At 44.8% G+C, this 20,349-nt stretch overlaps 1 protein-coding gene across 1 annotated transcript in view; it reads left to right on the top strand.

The window, feature by feature from the left end:
* LOC143365363 (uncharacterized) overlaps window positions 1–20,349 on the top strand; it is a 200,254-nt gene that overhangs the window by 82,011 nt on the left and 97,894 nt on the right. Inside the window, exon 2 of the mRNA XM_076805473.1 lies at window positions 1,932–2,173. Coding sequence (XP_076661588.1) covers window positions 1,932–2,173 — 242 coding nt within the window. The remainder of the gene's footprint in view (window positions 1–1,931; window positions 2,174–20,349) is intronic.

Here is a 20,349-nt window from a genome sequence, read left to right as displayed (position 1 = left end):
CGGCGAGCGTCGCGGCGAAAATTTTTCGAGTGAGAGAGACAGAGAGGGAGAGAGAGCGGAAGCGAAAAATGCGATTCGAACCTGCCGGAAAACGAACGGTATAGAGCACGGATTAAAAAGCGAAAAATTAAGAAGCTAAAAAGCAGAAAAAAAGACGAGGAACGCTGAGCGCAGAGAAAAACGCGTATACTGTAGAACGAACGATAAAAAGCTTACAATGTACAGGCGGGCCGCCAGAAGCTAAAAACGCTGACCGGGGGAAGAATGAGGCGAAAAATGTAGCATGAACGGAAAAAAAGCGAAAAACGTGTGTAGGTAGCAAAAACCAAAAAATATAGACCGCCCGGTAAAAAAACGGGCAGTGCAGAACGCAAAGAAACGAGGCGAAAAATGTAGAACGTTCGGGTAGAAGGCGAAAATATGTAGGACGAGCAATAAAAATCACGAACGAAGTCCGAAAAACGACGAACGAAGTCTAACACGCACGGGTCTTCGAAGGTTCCGAATTTGTAGCACGGACGTAGCTTCCAGCCTCAGCTCCATTTTAGGATTTCGGTTGGAGGCTTCGTTCCCCACTTCGCATCTTGACAAACTTGCATACTCCTTCTCGAAACTTTCGTGCGGCAGCTATTTGGCATTCTCGCAAACTTGTTTCTCACTTTTCGATAATCGTGATAAAAAGAAAGCCAGGGGAAACGGAATGTTTCTTGATTAGAAAGAGAAAGTGTTAATGTAGTCATTTTTTATGTGTATGCACTGCCTTTCTGTTTGTTCGACGCTCCGGGCAATGGACATTCAGAGAAGCAAAGTACCTAATCGTTGTTCCCCAACCGCAGGCATTCACTTGAACACTAATCGTACCACCACCGGTCAAATGACCGGTTCTAGATTCTTTATTTCGCAATTATTGAAATTATAAAGATACTTTCACGAGCAATGATTCGATAAATATCTTTAGTAGAGCACACATTGGAATAAGAACCGCGCAAAGTCGAAATAAATTAAATCTTGTCATTTTTATAAGGCAACATGTACCTGTTACTTTTATAGCTCGGTCGAGAGCATTTTGTGTATGAGATGTTCGCAAAAGTTGACCCAATTTTGTCTTAAAATTTTATATACAGCGAATTCTCGATATATGTCAACAACACAGGTCTTGCCAGGTCGTCCAGAAGACATACCCGAGCCGTGTTGTGTTTACACTCCTCGGTGGAGGGGATAATTACGTGACGTTTATGGTCCAGGCCTTGGCGACATAGACAGAGAAATCACCGTAGTCGTAAAGCTTCGTATACAATATTTTCTTTCAACGTTTGGCTGGTCACCTTCAACGAAAGCCTTTGAAAGTCGAGCTCGAACTTTCGCAATCGTCCGATAGTAATAATGTGTAGATAATGGCAGCAATTGTATAAATTACTGCAAATATTGCAGCGTTTCATGAGCTCTTTGTGCAAGTCAAGGTTGTCTTCCAATGCGCACCGGTACCCTTTCCTAGAACCGTAGTTATCAGAAGCAATATTTGCCCGAACGTATAGATCCCTCAGGAAATGGTTTAGGAAGGAATGTTCCGCAAGGAAAAGCGCTATCACTTATCACCGCCGTACAGATTGCGGCGCGGCGTACGCGTTTCGCTCTCGAGTGCAATTTCGCTCAGTTCTTGAACAGCCTGTATAAAACACTTAACTCTTGAACCGCGGAAAAATGTGAAATGCCTTGTTAAAAATATAATGTCAGCCGAGAAATCAATATTTCAATATTACAATTCGAAGCCGAACGGAAACGAATAGAACGCAAGAATAACATTTCCCCGCTGTCAGAAGCCGCGAGTATTAGAAGCGGTTCTACGCCTCGATAACACGACGACGCGTTCTTAGCTGGCAGCCGATTCCCCGCGCCGATCTTTCTAACGAAACGTGTCCATTTGTTGACAGTGAGCGCAAGCAGCTACATAGTGTCAGTGGTGCTCGTCCTGGTAGTCGGAGCACTGGTGGGTGTCCTGGCGACGGTATCGCATCATCTTCATCATCGTCGGTTGCTGCTGCACGAGCCGGCCTCCGCCTCTATCTTGCATCACCATCGGCACCATCATCATCGTCATCACCGCGAGGAACTGCCGGCGTCGCATCAACGACGTCTCCTGCTACAAGATCACCGTCGTCATCCTGGCACACCGGTGAGTCTTTCATTGCATTTCAACGGGAACCGAAACGCATTTATCAACCGTGCATCGCGTGCGACCAGCTTACTCCTTTCAAAGAAAACAGAAAAAATTAACAACCGTATGCAACATCACCGTGCTCCGCTGACGGGGAGACGTCGATTTGATCGGTTTACGCAGTTCGTTTTATTCGACTATTTCTCTGGGAATTTTTGAGGGTATGTAGAATTTTGTTAGCGTCTAAGCTCGATTGATTATTCGTTTAGCGTTCATTAACTTGCACGAGCTGGACCGATTTAATAGAGCTCGTTTGTTGACGTGAACTTCGTGCTTACCGCTGATGGTATTTCTCCAGGCATTGTTCTCTACAGATTTCAACTGACACTATTTTATATTAGTATATTCGGACGCACTTTACAATAACTTTGTTAAAATTTAACTAAATCGCGACTTTCTCTAAATTTCTCCTTGAAGGAGGAGAGGAAGCGGTTCGGTTCGATTGTGAGAAAGTTACTTTATCGTAAAGAGCGTCCGAATATCAGTTCTGGCCATTGTTGCATTGCGTGTGCATTGTAGATGCGCCGACGCGACGTTGGATTCAATCTCCGCCGCGTCATCGTTTCTGTTGACACTTTTACAAGTTTCTCTTTAGAACGCTTTACAAGAATGTCGCGTCAGACTCCGATAGAACTTCTAAATCAATAGAGAGGGAATCAAGCAAACGTGCCGAGCTGTTTGAGTTGTTAACAATTGCGAGGCGCAGGTCGGTCTACTCGTCGCGATGAGCCTTATCACGAGCAGACTGCAATCACAGCCGGTGTTGCATCGAAGAACATCCTAGTCGCGAGTCGTGATCCTCGATCGCGTGCACGATCTCTCGTTATTGGCTCGTAGGAGCGGTGACACCGGCGGGGGAATAGAGGATGGGGAACGGAAGCGCGATTTCCCATCCGACGGAGGTAGTCGCGGGCAGCGTCGTCGACCTTCGGACGAGATTATTACGCGATTCGTGGAACGTCGAAGGCTGTCTGGAAAAAGCTGCTGATATCTAATCTCGGCCGGGATGGTAGCGCAGCTGCGCCTATCTAGCCCACATGTTTTCCTCCTCGGCCTCCGTCTGGAAAACCAGACCGCGAGCCCTCCTGCGCCCACATTCCGTCCGCTCGCTTCTTCTTCAGCTTTTCGCTTTCGATCGCTTTCCCGTCGCGAACAGGTGTCACGCCGTATCGAATTGCAACGGAAACGCGCCGTTAATTGCCGCAGACGCATAGACACTCGCGCGATATGTCCCTTAACAGCCAGGGGTAGTCACGTGACTTTTGCAGAGTGAGCAGGTCGGCAACTGCTGCATAATTTCCGTTCACAGCCTTCAGCCACTGACTTAAGACCCGTCTTGGTCTTGATCCGACGGGTCTTAAGTCTGTGACTAAACTTATCACACTTCTTCCTCTGTATTATCGATATCATGAATTCTGACGCCAGAAACGTGCTTCAATTTTTTCGCTTTACTTCGCAGAGATATTTTCTGGCGCGCGCTACTCTCGATTTCATCCAGAAAACTCATCCAATGGCGTAAAAATGCTTGGATTCCACGGCATACGCATCGTCAATTTTTATTACTTATATTACCAAATATCTGCATGATCTCGTCAGCTCGTGACCAGCGCGAGCTAGATTGAACCTTCCTCTTTGGAATGAGCCCTTTCCCAGCGACAAAATATTCTCATATAAGGACGAAAAGCTGAAGCACGTAAAACCATTTTTCGCCTATTTTTGTCGGTAACGTGGTCACTCTACCTTATCGCGAATCCACGGAGTCTTGGCACTAATACTAAACCTACAGTACCTTACACAGTGTCGCCAGATCAAGACTTCTTCCCCCACTCTAATTTCCCTTTCCACCGCGATATTCCCCACGCGACCCGGTCACGTGACGCGTTCCCTATCTCTGTCGTGCATACTCCGGTACTGGCGAGGAGAGGGTAACTATTTCCCCTCGATTCGTGCTCCCTCCCCTCATCTGGCGACACTGGCCTTACAAGTAACTGGTACATGTTGGCTCACAAAAATCGATGTACATTAAATTTTACTTGGGGTGATGAGTGGCCCCATTATACTAGTTAAGGGTTAAGGTGATCTTCTGATCCAGAACGTCGTTTTGTAGGTCTCGTTTGGAAATTTTTGTGAAGAAATCGGACGAGTGTTTTGTGTCGAGGTTTCACATACATATATTCCGTCATTTGGACAATAAGACAGAATTTTTTGAAATCAAAATACTTAAAATTGCAATAGTTAAACCTTTTGCACTCTGAAGCATCGGTTCTCACGGATCTGTATGCGAAGATGACAGACTCTTGTATATTTAATAAACCGGTATTGTTATGCAGAATTGTTTGCATCAATTGCAAAACACAGGATCCAAACAGGAATTGGTTTCTCTCATTCATATTTAGTTGATTTTGTTTAATGTGTTCCTACCACTGTTTGCCTACAAGGCTGCCTTAAAATTGACGCGCGAGGTAAAATCTGACTTCGTTACGAGCATGGTTGAAGATTGTATCATACACGAGCGTGGTCACCGTATACAGTCAATAGCAATTCAGACTTGGTTAGAAGCGTCATGTACAGCCGATATTGAGTCATTCGAAGCTGGGACTTCGGAAGATATAAATCTTAATAGTGGTATTATCGTGCCGATCGAAAGATATCCGGGAACATGCTCGATTTCTAGATTAGATAGGCTTCCAGGAGGCTTTCTGTTCGCGGTTGAACTTTTATCATTCAGCCGGATTTAGGAACGGAAGAGCGTGCTCCGTAGAAGAGCTTCAAGCATTAGCAGTTTCGCTCTGAGATACGGGACAATGAGGAAGTTTAGAAGCGATTTGCGAGTTTTTCGTATTGTCGGCTCTCGTTCTTCGTTCTCTGTTCGAGCTCGCAGCCAACAGCGTTTTTCCTTCGCCGCGATCTCCATCCTCGGCGACGACGATCCTTCGCGTCGCTTCCACAAAAGATTTATTTCCAGCGGACGCGACAAGACCGCGATAACATCAGCGCCGCAGACACGGAACCGAGCGAAACGGGAAGACGGAACGGATAGAGACACGGAATGCGCCTGATTCGATTTGTCTCGCTGGTACGACGCGCTTATGGCCCTGACGTCGGACTTCCGGAACACGGGACGTATTGTTCGCCCGGCGAGATCCTCGCAGACGCCTATCGATCCGCGAGCTGTCTCTCTCTCTCTCTTTCTCGCAGCACTCGCAGCACTCGCGGACGATTCTGCACGCGCGTCGACCGCCTGTCGCGCAAATGGAAATTAGTCGGCGGATTTTCACGTGTACGGGAATTAGAGTGGTTTGTCACTATCGGTGGGATCTTATTGATCACTCGAGTGGCAAGCAATAGTAGATTCACCGTATTAGCTCGTCCCGATGCGCCGGTGTATCGAAAGGTGGCGGCCGGAGATGCGGAAGACGCCGGAATTAAAATGTTATCGAACCTTCGCTTCGATCGTAATGTCCCGATCGGTAAACCGACGGTCTCTTTTCATTCCCGTAGACTCGAACGCTGTCATTTGATTACTATCCTCTTCTCCCATTGCCTACTCGGCGAAAGTGTCCAATCTAAAATTTTGATACTCCTATATCCTGATATCCACAAGAATTTACGGTGCCAAAAAATACCAGTTTGTCACAGTTAGACTGCTGATTTTATGCATTCATGGGCTAGCTAAAACTTACAACAGTCGAAAGATTAGATTAAGATTATGTATTGCTCTGAACTTGTTAACATTGTCAAAAAAAAAAAAGGAAAGAAATTTCTATTCGGCTCCTGTGTCTTGCAATTCATACAGACAATTTTTATTTTGCATACAGGCCCGTATAAGTTAACAGACAAAAAACAAAGCCTAAAAAACCTGTTGCTCTATTCGAACATAGTTCGTTACGGATTGTTACTACTATACTGCCAGTTCTTGCGCAATGGAAATACAGAATAAATGCATAGAGAACCATGGTCTACCACTTCATCTTCCACGCGTCAGAATCAGCCTCGGGAAGAATCAAAGGCGTGAATTTCCGGAAAGATCGTTAGTCGGGCAGAAGAATGGGTGTCGTAGCCTGAATAACCAGAAGAGCGAAGATCATGTTGTCAGGCTCGCGAGGATGTCCAAGAAAGGGGACGAATATAGGATAGGATAGGATAGGAAGAGGAGCCGGCTCGGTATCGGCGCGGCGGTTCTTCTCCGGAGCGTTTGCCTCCTGCGAAATCCGACCTTTCACTTGCACGTGTCGGGCATCCTCTCGCGGAGCGGAGCGGAGACGCGCGTGCACGCCGGAAACAAGAGAATCGTGGCGGGTGATCGGGTGAATTCGCGTCACGTACGAGACGAACACTCGAAAATTCCATTTTCCGCGCGTACCGCCGGAGCTGCCGCGATACCGAGGGGCGGTTCGCGGGGGTTCGAAGGGATTTGCGGGGGATGGTATCGATGGCCCGGATACACGGGCGAACTCTTAACTTCCCCGGTAGCCCGCGATGGAGCGTCGTCCATCTGGGAAGCGAACAAGCCCCGCAAGCCGGAAGATAAAGTCCTCGACGGAATATGTTTCTGGCATTGCCGGCTATCGGCCGATATCGACCACCGGGCCGAGATATCGTTTTGCTTTCTCTTCGTCGACGGACAAGGTTGCGCGGAAGAGCACCGGCAGCAACGTCGCAGCAGGAAAAGTCCTCTCGGCGTTCGCGAGACGTCTGGCACGCGGGTTTCTTTCGTCGCGCGAAAGCGATAGTGATCCCGCCAAGGCGACCGAGTCATCCTATCTCGCGGAACGATAGATATTGCCGCGACAAAGTGCTCCGAACGATCCGTTCCAGGCTCGCAATTTTTATCTTCGTCGTGCAACTCGAATATACTTGAGATATACCGGGTGCTTAATTTAAAGTTGCCTGGTATGCAGAATTTTCTTGACGCTGTCGCTCGTTTCGGATTTCAAGCGGTTTAAAGCGAGCTGAGAAGAATCCGTGGATATGAAACGTTGGGGTTGATCTTTACAATTGCTCCCCCAAGCTTCTGGCACCTGTCGTATGTTATTCTATTCGCTTCGCCGCGCTGAATACGAATGTGACTTTACTTTTTGGCGGGAATTGAGAGTTCCCGAAATATTCGCAGAAAACTGTCTTAGTAGCGCATTGAATTCCACCCACGAGTGATTTACAACTTGATCGTTCGAATGATCTTCGGTCGAATAGTACGATGTTGTGGGTCTCTGAAAAAGTGATCACTCAGGAATTCATTGACAAACTTTAGAACAGAACAACTTATGATCATGTTGAACGCGATGGCGGTCAGCAGTGACCAGCATTGTACTGCTTAAAAATGGTTGTCATAAAATTAATGGCTCTGAACATCAATTTATTTCTGCCGAAATTAACTAGGCTATACTACCCGGTGAGAACTTCATTATCCAGTAACCAACAATTTACGTTACCTGTCACAACGACGGATTCTAATATTTCTAATTTACAATTATTGAGATTGTAAAGATGAACCTATGAGGAATTGTTTAACAAATTTATTTCTTTGGATATACATATTATGTGTATATATATATATATGTATAATGTTCTTTCTTTTGCGAATGGTTATAAATAATTAAACTGAATTGTTTCTCTGTAAAATAAAAAAAAAAACATTCAATGTTTATTATTCATTGTGTTCCTTTCTTATGATTACAATTTCTTCCAATCACCGATTTCTTTGGTTAACCTGTCCACTCGTTTCTCCCACGTGTTTCACCTCATCACCCCCCACTCTTCATTCTTGTTCCACCTACAGATGTCAGGCCTCCGCTGTTACGCGGGATGTTTCAAATAATACTCGGGAAGTGCCATGTACTTTCCTTGCATATATCATGTATATATTATAAAAATGACTAAAAATTTGGTTAAACACGTCATTCTTACATTTTTAAAATAATGTAAAATAATTACTTTCAGTGCTCCGTAGACGTGAATGACGCTAATCGCTTCGAACGATCGAAACAAATAAAGCTTGTGCGAAACACAAAAAATTCGCGCGGCAATCGACGTTTCAATATTCCATCAAAGAACAAAAGTGATTTGAAGCTGCAAATGATTTGAAACCGAATATTGTAACACGAGCTAATAGTGTCCAACCGCAGTGAATAGAACATACTGTATCGGTTGCAAGCGGTTTGAACCGAGGCGGAAAGAATCCACGGACAAACCGTAGGTTAACAGTAGCTTATCAACTATGCGATACAAGTAGGGAGTACTGGTCGAATGCAGCGCCGCTTTATCAGCGCTCCGGTAGCACGGCTGGTTCTCGGGTCGAAAGTTTCGTTGGCATGCTAAGTCCTGCGGGGTAGCCGGTGACGGGCGTAAAACCAGTCCAGCGGGTCCGGCAAGGGCACGCATAGATTACGAGTGAAATGGTTTTAGGGGTAAGGGCATCGACGCGGCGCGGCTCGGCTCGGCGGCGCGTCGCGACGCGTCCAAAAGGAACGCGGCGAGCCAGACGGCTGCGTCCCCAGAAAAATCGGCCGGACGGTCATTACTTGCCGCGACACGCCTTTTTTATCGGCGATATCGTTACGCGTCGGGTAATTGGAAGCCATTTCAAGTTCTCCTGCTCTCTCTCTCTCTCTCTCTTTCTCGCTTCCTCTCTCTTTTTCCCTCCGGTTCGTCCCTCTCCGGCCCGTCCTCCGTCTCTGTCCCCTTTTCCCGTCTGCCTCTTTACGTCCGGATGTCTGGCCGTCTCGCCTGACCACGGCGTAACGCGCGACGTGAAATTAAATCGGGTCAATTAAGAACGCGTATTAATTTTGCTCATTAATCACCGAGCTGCCGCGCGTGCGCGCCTTGCGCTCGCGTTCGCGCGAGTACATCGATTATTTATTCGTAAATCAAATTTAATTACTGGCCGGGACGACCCGGCCGGGATTTACCCGGCGAAATAAATCAACGATTGTCCGGTGCCCCGGCGAGAATAAGCAATGAGCTCCGCTTACGCCCCGGATCCGAAGTCTGCGAACTTCCACGAACCTCCGAGGCAAGCATAGAACGCCTGCCATTCATGATCCGCGCGGCCCTTCCGAGGGAACTTCTTGTCCCTTCGACATTTTCCTCGACGCGCCCGACGGACCGTTCTGTTAACGTTCGTCGCTGCGTTTAATTGCATTCGCCGATGCCCGCGATCCTTTCGATGCGATTGCACACCACGGACATGTAAAAGACAGTTGAAAAACCTGAACCCTTATTTTGGATTCGTGGATGCTGTATTGAAATTTCTGTACTCGTCTGTTGTATTTTTGTTTGAAAAATATTTTTCTTTTTGTTATAAATGATGCAATTTCTTTTGAGATATATACTAATAGACGTTTCGGGAATTATATACCAGTGAAAAAGTTACTGTACTTTTTTTTAACCAAGTTCTGACACCTGCATCAGAAACCCCTCGGTTCGAATTAGTTCTTAACTTAGCTCTCATATTTTTACTATGATCTTTATCTATTTCTGTACACCTCCAGTGTAGACCCTTTTATTTCTGAAATTGGAAGCTAATTCTTTCAGTTGTTGTAAATCTGTTCCGCTGTCGTTAATTATCAGAATTCCTCCGATCGGGTAAAATTGTTCCTTTTTTAGGAAGACGAATGGCCCATATGAATTCTCTAAACTTTCGGCTGTATAGTAGTTGCTATAGTGGTCCAGTAGACCCACGCCCGTGATTAACGATAATCCCCCGCATATGCGCGAGTGTGCGTGCACTTCAGACCTTCCAGCCGACCTTCCCGATCCAAGATGGCCGCCAGTCGGAGGTGGTCGACCGAGGGGGCAGGTGGGCAGGAGTAAATATTATGTCTAGCGCTATAGCGGGAGTCTCCGGTTACGGCAACTGCGATTGTTTTTCCTCTACCTGCCCTTCTTCTCGTTCGATTCGCGAAAAATCTGTGCCGATCCGTTCCGCGAGCCTCATTTACCCTCGTGCACGGGAACTCGGGTGACCAAATATTGGAAGTGGCTTCCACAATCTCTCAAATTACTCGATTCGTACTTTTGAACTCTGAAAAAATAAATCATACATCAACGAACACGCTAACAAAACATGTAAATTAGAGTAGGCTATTTGGAGCAACGGTGTGCGTCTTGGGGAAAGAAAAATACCTACAGTGTTATTAATGGTATTAATCGACTATAAATTAGGCTTTAGGCCTGGTTTAGGCACGCATCTTGCAGAAGAGAAATATTTGTTAATGGTATCAATTGTGTACGAGTTGCGAATTTGGAGGCTGTTGAACGAGGTTTAATTTAGACCGTAGTCGAACATTTGCAACTTTCTGCAGAATCGAAAATAACGAGATAAAATGATATAATTGTAAATACTCGTTTCTGTTTCTCCTTATACTTAATGTTTTCAGGATTGTTCCACAAAAATTGATTAAGACCAGCTTCATCGTCGATCCAACATTATTCTACACCTGTTTCCTTCATAATAATTCGTAAAATACAAGAAACTTGAGAAAGCAAATCCGATGATTAGACTGCAGACGTTTAAGCAAAATAAAAATTGCCTGCATCAATTTCCACAAACAAGAGCCACGGAGCTCTTCAATCAGTGGAAAATAATATATACATGAATGTTTCTAATTTTCGCCTACTAATTTGTCTGATAACTGTATAAAATTCCCAGTCTGCTAATGACGAATTCGAACGGTTCCGTCGTTCTTTTATCGAGCATCGATTCAGAGGATTCCACAGATTCAGAAACCAGATTCGCCAGTCAACGCATAAAACTCATCGGAAATTCCTTTGCGTCCCTCGTCCGCCTAACAATAAGCCACGCTCGTCCCGAGTCTCATCTATCAAGCAACTGTTTCATCAGAGCAAACATCCTCCCTCGCAGAGAGCACATCGTCGAGCAATGAATTTCCGAATCCGAGGAACCATTCCGGAAGAACATCCGCGGAGTCCTACGCTTAAGTATTCCGGTTCGGCAACGGCTGAGATTTCCCTCGCATCATCCGGCGCTTGTCGGATCGTTGATCACGATTTCTCGAGTAAGTTTTCCTTCCTGCAGCCGCCGTATCATTCTTTTTTTTTTTTCTTTCTCTCTCCGCGATCGCGATGTTCTTAGGAATAATAATACGAGCCGCGGCTCTCGGAGGAAACCAAGAAGAAGAAGAAGAAGAAGAAGAAGAAGAAGAAGAGGAGACGTCATCCCGGGGAGAAAGGAAAGTCACGTAGAGAAAACGTCGGCCGTCTCACCTTCGTGGAAACCTTCCTCGTCGTCGCGACTACGTGGCGTCGTCGTCTTGTGAACGCGTTTTTACCAAGATTCCGCGTTTCCTCGGGCAGAGTGCGTGTTTCCCGGCGTGTCTTGTGCTCGCTCGTGACTGCGCCACGCCACGCTATGCCACGCTATGCCACGCTATACCACGCCACGCCGTTTCTTTCCACGTGGACGCACCCCGGAGCACCCATCTGTCCCATCCTCCTTTATCACCACGGCTCCATCTTTCTTGCCCCGCGACGCACTCGCCGAACCCTCCTTTGTCCCGGCGCATTCAACGATAAGATTTTCTTACGGAGTTTTTCCGCCTCGTCCTCTTCAATGGGCCCCCCCCCCCCGCATCCATCCGCGAAATACTCTATTCTGTCTGGCCCGGTTCCTACTACAGTACCACCGATCCTTCGCGTTTACCTTTTCACCGCCTGCAGGATCCGGCAGGAACCCTTTTTCTTACGGGCTCCAGATATTATCGGGAAATATTTTATCGGCACTCCCCACGCGAAGGGAACACCTCCGCCAAAGGGGATGCCTTGGATTTCCTGACGCCCGGTACACTCGGATTCTTGACACCGGATTCCTCGCGACAGATTTCCCGACTCCCAGTCGCGGATAATTGGCACCGCTTGTACCACGGTGGTCGTCTTCCCTGGAAGCGCCATCATTGTGCAGTGGTGACGTGCTAATTTCTATTAACGCTAAACCTACCACTGCCATGCGACTGGTTTTCTATTTTATAAGGGGGACACATAAGCGTTTTCTTCTCGACAATTCTTGTATACTTCATTTTGGCTCAGCTTCCACTAGAGATTTTAGGGTGTCATTAACAAATTCAACTGGTCGTCCACTTCGAGCATAATCGCCAGCAGCAAACCTTCTGAACCAACGTTGACACTTGTTGACCTTCGATACATCTCCATAAACATCGCGACTTTTCGTTGTTGTTACCGTTGCATTAAATCCCGCATGAAAATGAAGAAGTATGCAATGACGAATATGATCCTTGGAAGGCACCCGCCATTTTATTACAGGGTTGTAGAAGAAAATTATACTTTTTAGAATATTTTGAACACAGGCTGCTTTACCGAAAACTTGTGAAAGAATACGTGTTTCCTCTTCAACGATCGGTACAGAACTAAAGGCAAAACAAATTCTTTGCAAATAATTGATTACTTATGGGTACCCATAATTATTGAAATTATAAAAACCCTTTCATAGAAAATGTCTGAACTGACTTCTTTATTTGGCACTAGATTTACGGGACCCGTCAAAATGACGGATTCTAATATTTTTAATTTACGAATATTGAGATTGTAAAGATTCAACCATGAGCAATTATGTAACAAATTTATTTCTTTGGGTATATATTGTTTAAAAGATGACTACAAATTTTGTAGATACAGATACATTCATGTTATTTTTATAAAGTAATGTAAAATAGTAATTTTTAGTGCTCCGTAAACCTAGCGTTAAACACATACTATAATGAAAACCGTAGAAAGTTTAAGTAAATTCAATCGTCTCACTTCCAGAACGCGTTCAGTTTTAATTTAGAAAAAGAGATTATATTTACTTTTGCAATTACTATTTACAACTATGAAAAAGAAATTAAAGTTCAAAATGAATATGCAAGGAATGGAATACATGAAACGCGATGGAAATTATTTTCGACAGTAGAACGTATTTCGATTGTTCAAAAATCAAGATAAAATTCACGATAGAAAAGAATAGAAATCAACTTGTACAGCTAGTAATTAAATTCTCGGAATCGGAACATGAAATTACACGTGCGGTCGAGTCTACTTGCGTCACAGGCTGACACTTCACATTATCTCTTCGACGTGTCATTCGACTAATTTTTCCGTCTAGCGTTCATACTTTACGCTGTCAGTTTCAGTCAAAACATTTCCCGAACTGTTTATGCGCCGCGCAGATGAGTCGGCCGATGTTATTTTTCAATGTGCAACGATGTCGTGCATTTCGATGGTAAATCGCGAGACATCCACTCGCGGCGCGAGCACGTTGCATTCGTCCATATTTGCGAAAGATTAGCGTGACTCATCGACGGGTCGTCATAAATATTAAATTTCGTATCAACGATCGCGACGTCGGGCACGATAATTTCCATGCAGCTAACTCGGGGACGCGGCGTCTGCATACGCCTCCCGCGAATTTCGAAATGTTTTCGCAGCGCGCAGTTGGTTGTTTGACTCCCTCCTCCACCTGACGTTGTCGTTGTCGTTTCGGGACTGCGTTTTTCCGCCGCGGTGAATTACTATTCCGCCGAACGGTGGACTTATCTCCGAGACGGCGGGCAAATGTTTTCCTTATTACGAAATCGGCCGCGCATAGAGCTCTAAATCGCGCGACTACGCACGCAGCCGATCCCGCGGACTTAACGATTTTCATGCACTTCCTTCTTCCGTCGGCGAAAATATTTGCACTGCGGTTATACCTGTCGAATAATCTTCGACTTTATTATTCTAATCGAGCAGTCCACCGCTACGGCTCTGTCGGGCCTCTGTTTTTCTTTGATCCTCCGCTCGCAGTTTTTGTCAGGAAAATTTTACGATCTGCAGGTTCGTTGGGTCATTATCAGGAAATACGTCTCTATGCGTGTGCAGAATTTGTGGAAATTCGTGAATCGTGCAAAATAAATTGGAATTCAATGCAGTTTTATGTTCGAGTCATTTACGAGCCTAATCAGTCACCTTTCGAGTTTTTTTACATTTTTCTGCCAAAATACTCGACTAATTTCATATGACATGTAAAATAACTGCCTTTAATAATTAGGTTCAATACATGGAATAGCAAACTTGAAAGAATTGTTAAAAATTAATGTATACAATTTCATCAATTTTCTTTGCTGTTCATTTTGCGGAGTTAATCGATTTATTGTGGATTAATTTCTCCTTCTTCTTTAGATTCATCCTATAAAAATGAGAATTTGTTCGACTTTGGTGGATGAAATCATTCAATCATTTATACCCGCGATGAGACGCATAAGTATGGGATGACCCAGTGATAAGCTGCTCTAAAAATCGCGTATGTTGCTTAGCTGGTAGATAGTTCGACTGGTATCATGCCTATAAATTCTTTCAGGATGAAAAATCGCATCCACTAGTCATCTACGGTCAACGTGAGGTCAACATGTTTAGTCTTCCGTAGATATGGTCATGTACACAAGATTCCTATTCATCGAATATTTGCCATGGGTGGCTTCCACCACTTCGATAAAAACTAATATTTTACGCAAAGATAATACATAAGCGGGCAGAAGAATTGATTATTTGGTTGTAATTCTTTCTGATTATTGTGCATGTGCTTTTATGTCTGTTTGGTGCACGGCACTGCTTTGTTTTTCGTCAAGACGTAGACAGCAAAATCAGCGGCTATAAAAATCAAGTAAAGCAGGAACGATTAATTTAACGAAGAGTTACTGAAACACTGAAACCACCGCAAGTAGATAACCGGTTTTTCACTTTACGTTTATTAAAATTGTCAAGACGTTTCCATCGGAAATGTTCACATTAAAAACCATACCATAATCAAAATCGTACGAGGTCCAGACAAATTCAATCTTCATTCGCAAATCACACTGTATGTCATAGATCCGGAAGAAAATTTGCTGTATTCGCAAAAATTAGTTTTCCAGTTTCAAGCGGCCATGCAAGCAGCCATGAAGTTGAAGCAATGCTGAAAGAATTGATTGAATGAAGAATTGACTTTTCATAGATTCCAAACGAAACTTTGGTTCACCCAATCTATGTTCAGAAATGAATCTCCTAGTCTCAAAGAAAAAAGAGTGCATCCATGAGTTGTAAATTGGCGCGCAAAGAATTTCCGCACCGCCGACGATTTCGCCGGGACACGTTCCGCGGGGGTAGTAGAACGCGTCCAGTGCCCTAACAAATCAATTGCACCGTTGGTAATGGTCAATCTAGCTGAAATCGAGTCGCATCGTTTCGTTTCTCACGTCAGTTCCGCCAATCGTGACTTGGACGATCATCTCTCGCCTGCGAAGCGGCTGATGAACGCGCGTGCACAGGATATGCGGGGTCAGGGTGCAACAGAGGGAGACAGAAGGATAGAGAGATAGAGCGACGGATAGATAGACAGTGGGAAAGAGAGAAAGGGACGGTGGAACGATCGAGGGAGAAGGGTCCGCGTGAAATCCGAACACGTTGTTGGTCGTGGCGAGCGCGAACGAAAAGGGGGGTTCGCTTTCACGCTGCGGGCTCGACGCGTGGCGTCGCGTCGCGCCGCGCCGCGCCGCGCCGCATCACGCTAAGTGCAAAGAGAAGCAATGACCTGATTTGAAATTTATTACGTTTGGGCGACGTCCAAGTGCGGCGCATCGGCTGCCAAAAGCAAACGGGCCGCCCCGACCCGACCCGACCCGACCCGGCTCGGTCCACTCCGCCACGTCGAACCAGAAAACAAAAAGATTCCCCTACGGAAAGGACGGAAAACCGAGCATAATCATGCGCGTTCCTCGAATTCTTTAGCGCCGGAAAAACCGCTCGCAGATTCAGATATGACACGAAAAACTGATGCGCTCCGTTGCTGCGGGGTTGAATGTCCTTCCTGTCGTTCAAAGGCGTTTAGAGATAAGATTTCCCGTACATTTTCAACGAGGAAAGTGCACAAATTATATATAATAAATTGTACAAATTAATTCGTGAACCTGTTTCGATAAAGTGAACCCTCCGATGCACAGATTGGGTCTGCGAGATCCATGAATTGAATTTGTACTGAGTCAATTTTCTTTGAACTATCTGCGAATGGATTCTTGTTCTATTGTGCTAGAAGCGTTTTTCGAATCACCTAGTGGCCACTCAAGCGCATTTATTTATTATTATAGTGCATGCGGGTGACTGACGCGTCAGTCGTACACGAGTGACACAATTCTTCGTGTATCTTTAAAAATTAATTTTGCACATCATACGGCTGCCTGAACCGAACGTCATTGGGACTTGTAGGGTGTAAAAAGGTTCGAGAAGCAATCACTGTGATAGGCTTCAACTCTGCAATTTTGCAATGATTAACCCCTTGCACTACGATTAATTTTACGTCGATTAGAACATTTTTGTAACTCGTAATTTCCTGAAACAGGGAGAAAATTTATATCTATTGTATGCCTATATGATCTTCAATAGCTGTACATTGACAACGCCAAAATAGAATTTTATTTCGGTTTAAAGGAAATTAATAACATACATATTTATTAGACTCTGTTCAGAGTCTTTGTCACGAGTATCACTCGATATTGTAGGGGTTAAATGACTTTGATTCCCTGAGATTTTTGGAGGACGATTGCTCGGCAGTCAACGTGTTATAATGCACAAAGCTTGGAACAAAAATTGAATGGGCATCTAGAAGGAGGGCGTACGATGAGATTTATAAAATGTACAGAAAGACGTAAACGTAATTCGTTACTCAACGCAGCAATGTGAGAATCGACTAAAAATGAAATTTTCACACTTGAAGGTGAAAGAAGAACGTACGTTACACTAACCGATTCTCTCAGAGCAACGGTGAGTACTGTACGCAAGTCTTCTCGTAAATTTCAGGAGGTGTAGCATAGGTCTTTTTCAATTATACAATCCTCCGCAAAGACCGTCCACTATAGGGGGAGTTCCCCTAAAACCGGACGGCACCTAGAACCGGACAGTAGCGATATCTTTAAGATTTGAAATGCAATGCGATCGTCATTTCACGTGAGCAGTAGTGGGGATAGATCCAAGCACAATCAGGTTTCGACACATTCCAGTCGCATGTGCATAGCTGGGAATATCAGTCCATTGTTGCGTTTAAGTACAAGCTAGTGTATCATACAAATTATAAAGTGTTACATCTATCAATTTTGGTTAGTAGAAAAACTTATGAGTGGCATTATTATGTCTTTTGGTAAGTAGTTTTTTTAATTACCTCTGTATTTTGTATGTACAGTGCACTGGTTGATACAAAAAATAATTTTTTTTATGGCTTCGGTGTCCCCTGGTTCCGGACAGATCATTGTCCCCTATCACCGGACAATACAAATCTGAATTTTACTTATTCATATACGTATTAATAATAATTATTCGAGAAGTAATTATTATTATTTTGTTTTCAGTGGTTAAAAATCACTTTAAAAAAAATTTTTTAAATAATTTAAAAAAAAATAAATGACCGAGGAGAAAGAAAACAAAAAGAGGATGACAGAACAAATAAAAAATTCGGGAAATAAGCGTAAGACAACCAGAACATTAAAACTACGAGAGTCAAACTCGAAAACCAGTTGCGTGGTTTGTTTAGAAAACAATGAAGAAGACTGGATTCAGTGTTTCAGCTGCAAAAAATGGGCACATGAAGCTTGTGCCGATATCCCGGAATGTGCAGATGACTATGTTTGTGATCGCTGTACATTATTTTGAAACTATTTTTCAGCTACATTCTCAATGTATGTAATGTCCGGTACTAGGGGACACCTTACGAACTGTGCAAATTCTATACCAAACTTCAATCAAAGTTTTAATTAATTGTTAGAATAAAATTATTTCTTTTCTTGGTTTCTACTGATTGATAATGCTGTTAAGTTATAAATAAAATGGTATAGAAGACATGAAATATTTCATTCTTTTATTTATTTAAGAAAAACCTTAAGTGTCCGGTACTAGGGGAACTCCCCCTATAAATTCGCAAAAAAAAAGCCGCGTACACAGAAAGATCGCACATTCTCACCAGCCGAAGAGCGTGTAGAAGCCTCTCAGGTTCTCGGCGGCTACGCAACCATTACCCAACACCTCTCTCCGGGCAATCATCGTCGCTCGAACGCGTGATTCTCTCGAACACGGCTCGGATGTCTGCAGCCAATGACGATCGGAGAGCAACAAACGAATCAGGAAGACCGTGGAAGGCGGTGAAAAATATCGGCGCCGGCGCGAGCTGAGGGCATTGTAAATAATCCGGCCAGGAATCCTCTTATTTGTAGCCTGGCTGGACGAGGCTGTTGCCGGTGTCTTGCTGCGGCTTATCCACGTGCGTGACTTTTGCTAAGTAGCCTTGAGGCTGTCCAAAGCGGATTACCGATGATCGCGGCCGGTTACGTGTCGCCGGTTTCGCGGCCGATATATCGTCGAAACCACCGCGTCGCTCCGCTTTGCTCCTCTCCGATCTGCACCCGCTCCGCTCTGCTCCGCGCTGCCCCGCTCGGCTTTCCCCGGCATAGCGATCGCGGGAATCCAGGTCACCGTCGGGGCCGCGATTTACCTGGCCGTTCACCGGGTCGCTGTTTAGAAGCCAGACGCCGTCGCTCGATGCCACCGGTGTTACGTCACCCAGACTACGACGACGACGGAGACGGCTCGATCCGCGGTGACGTCACGCGGACGTACCCAGGTTGACGTAAATGCCTCGCACGAGACCTCCTGCGGTCGCCTTTATTGCTTTTTCCGGAAATATACACCGTCTAGACGAGACTCTATCGCGACACGTCCCTGTGAGTCATCCAGGCGAGAATTCAACGGCGAGGATCAGCCTAGACTGCCAACCAGCTTAGGAACCCTATCAGCCTCTTATGCAGACGCTCTGTCGTCTGGCGATAGTCGCCCAAGACACTGCGAACATGCCGGAGTTGGGAGTGCTTCGTTGTTGACTCTCGGCTGCCTGTCGTTTTCGAAATATAATTCGTTCCTTGATCGAGGCAATAGCAGTCGATCGATGCGGTGAAAGGGTGACTTATTACGCTTGTAAAGGGTGTAGAAACATGGAGGTTATGTGTGGAACACAATATCTGATAAATGGCCGCCTCGGCCCTGTTTGCAAACGTTCACTGTTTTGACGAAATTTTCGATAACAGTTTGGCAGAATTGCGGACTAATTTCGGTAATGCTGCGTCCAATTGTTTCCTTCAGCTCCGGAATGGTCTGTGGATCATTGGCGTGCACTTTTCCTTTCAGAAAGCCCCAAAGAAAAAAGTATAATGGCGCGAGATTACACGCCCAGGGAACTTCGTCCGCAGTAACTGCATTGTTTCGCCCGCAGTGTGGCATCCTGTTGGAAGAATATGTCTTCCAAGTCCATGCAGTTCAATTGATTCCGTAAAAAGTTGGTTATCATGTCACGATAACGAACACCAGTGACGGTAACCGCATTTCCAGCAGCATTCTCAAGAAATTACTCCAACCGAAAATTCGCACTAAACAGTGACTCGTGGTGGATGCATGGGGAGTTGATGGGAAGCAAATTCATCACTCATCGCTGAAAATGATTTTGCGAGATGGTGCGTTATGATGACCAAAATCCGTGCGGACTTTTCGAACCGTCTCTGCAAAGCTTTCACCATTTTTGTAGTGAATTTTCACAATTTCTATGCGTTGCTCGATCGTGTAATTCTCTATTACTATACCTCAATACTTCCTGATGCTAGTTGCCAAAGATTACTACTCTATGTTCGCCACAAAAAAATGGCACACAATTTAAAATGTCAGGTCATTTTGGGACACCCTTTATATCGCTTCTTCAATAACTATTGCGGTGAAATGGGACTAGGTTAACCCTCACAAGGTACTCGCGGCTGGATCCATTCAAATCCTCAAGGATTCATTTTATTTTGATATTTCCTTGGACCTACTTCTTCCAGATAATCTTTCGTCTCCTTATTAGAGCTAATAGATTCCTAATAAATCGTGGCTAGCCATTTCTATCAATCTTAAACACGAATACGTAGGATGTCTTCGTATTAGAAAGTTTTTACCATCTCTAAACTGTTCATATTTGAGGACGTGCGATTACTGCTTGGAAATTCTAAAGATTCTGAAGAGGTTAAACAGGAAAGAGAAGTCATCATCAAACAGGAATCATTCCAAATTTTTTAAATGGGAACTTTCAATTTTTTAAT

The sequence above is a fragment of the Halictus rubicundus genome, chromosome 2 (assembly GCF_050948215.1).
Source record: "Halictus rubicundus isolate RS-2024b chromosome 2, iyHalRubi1_principal, whole genome shotgun sequence".
Taxonomy (NCBI): domain Eukaryota; kingdom Metazoa; phylum Arthropoda; class Insecta; order Hymenoptera; family Halictidae; genus Halictus; species Halictus rubicundus.
This window is presented reverse-complemented; position numbering and strand designations above follow the sequence as displayed.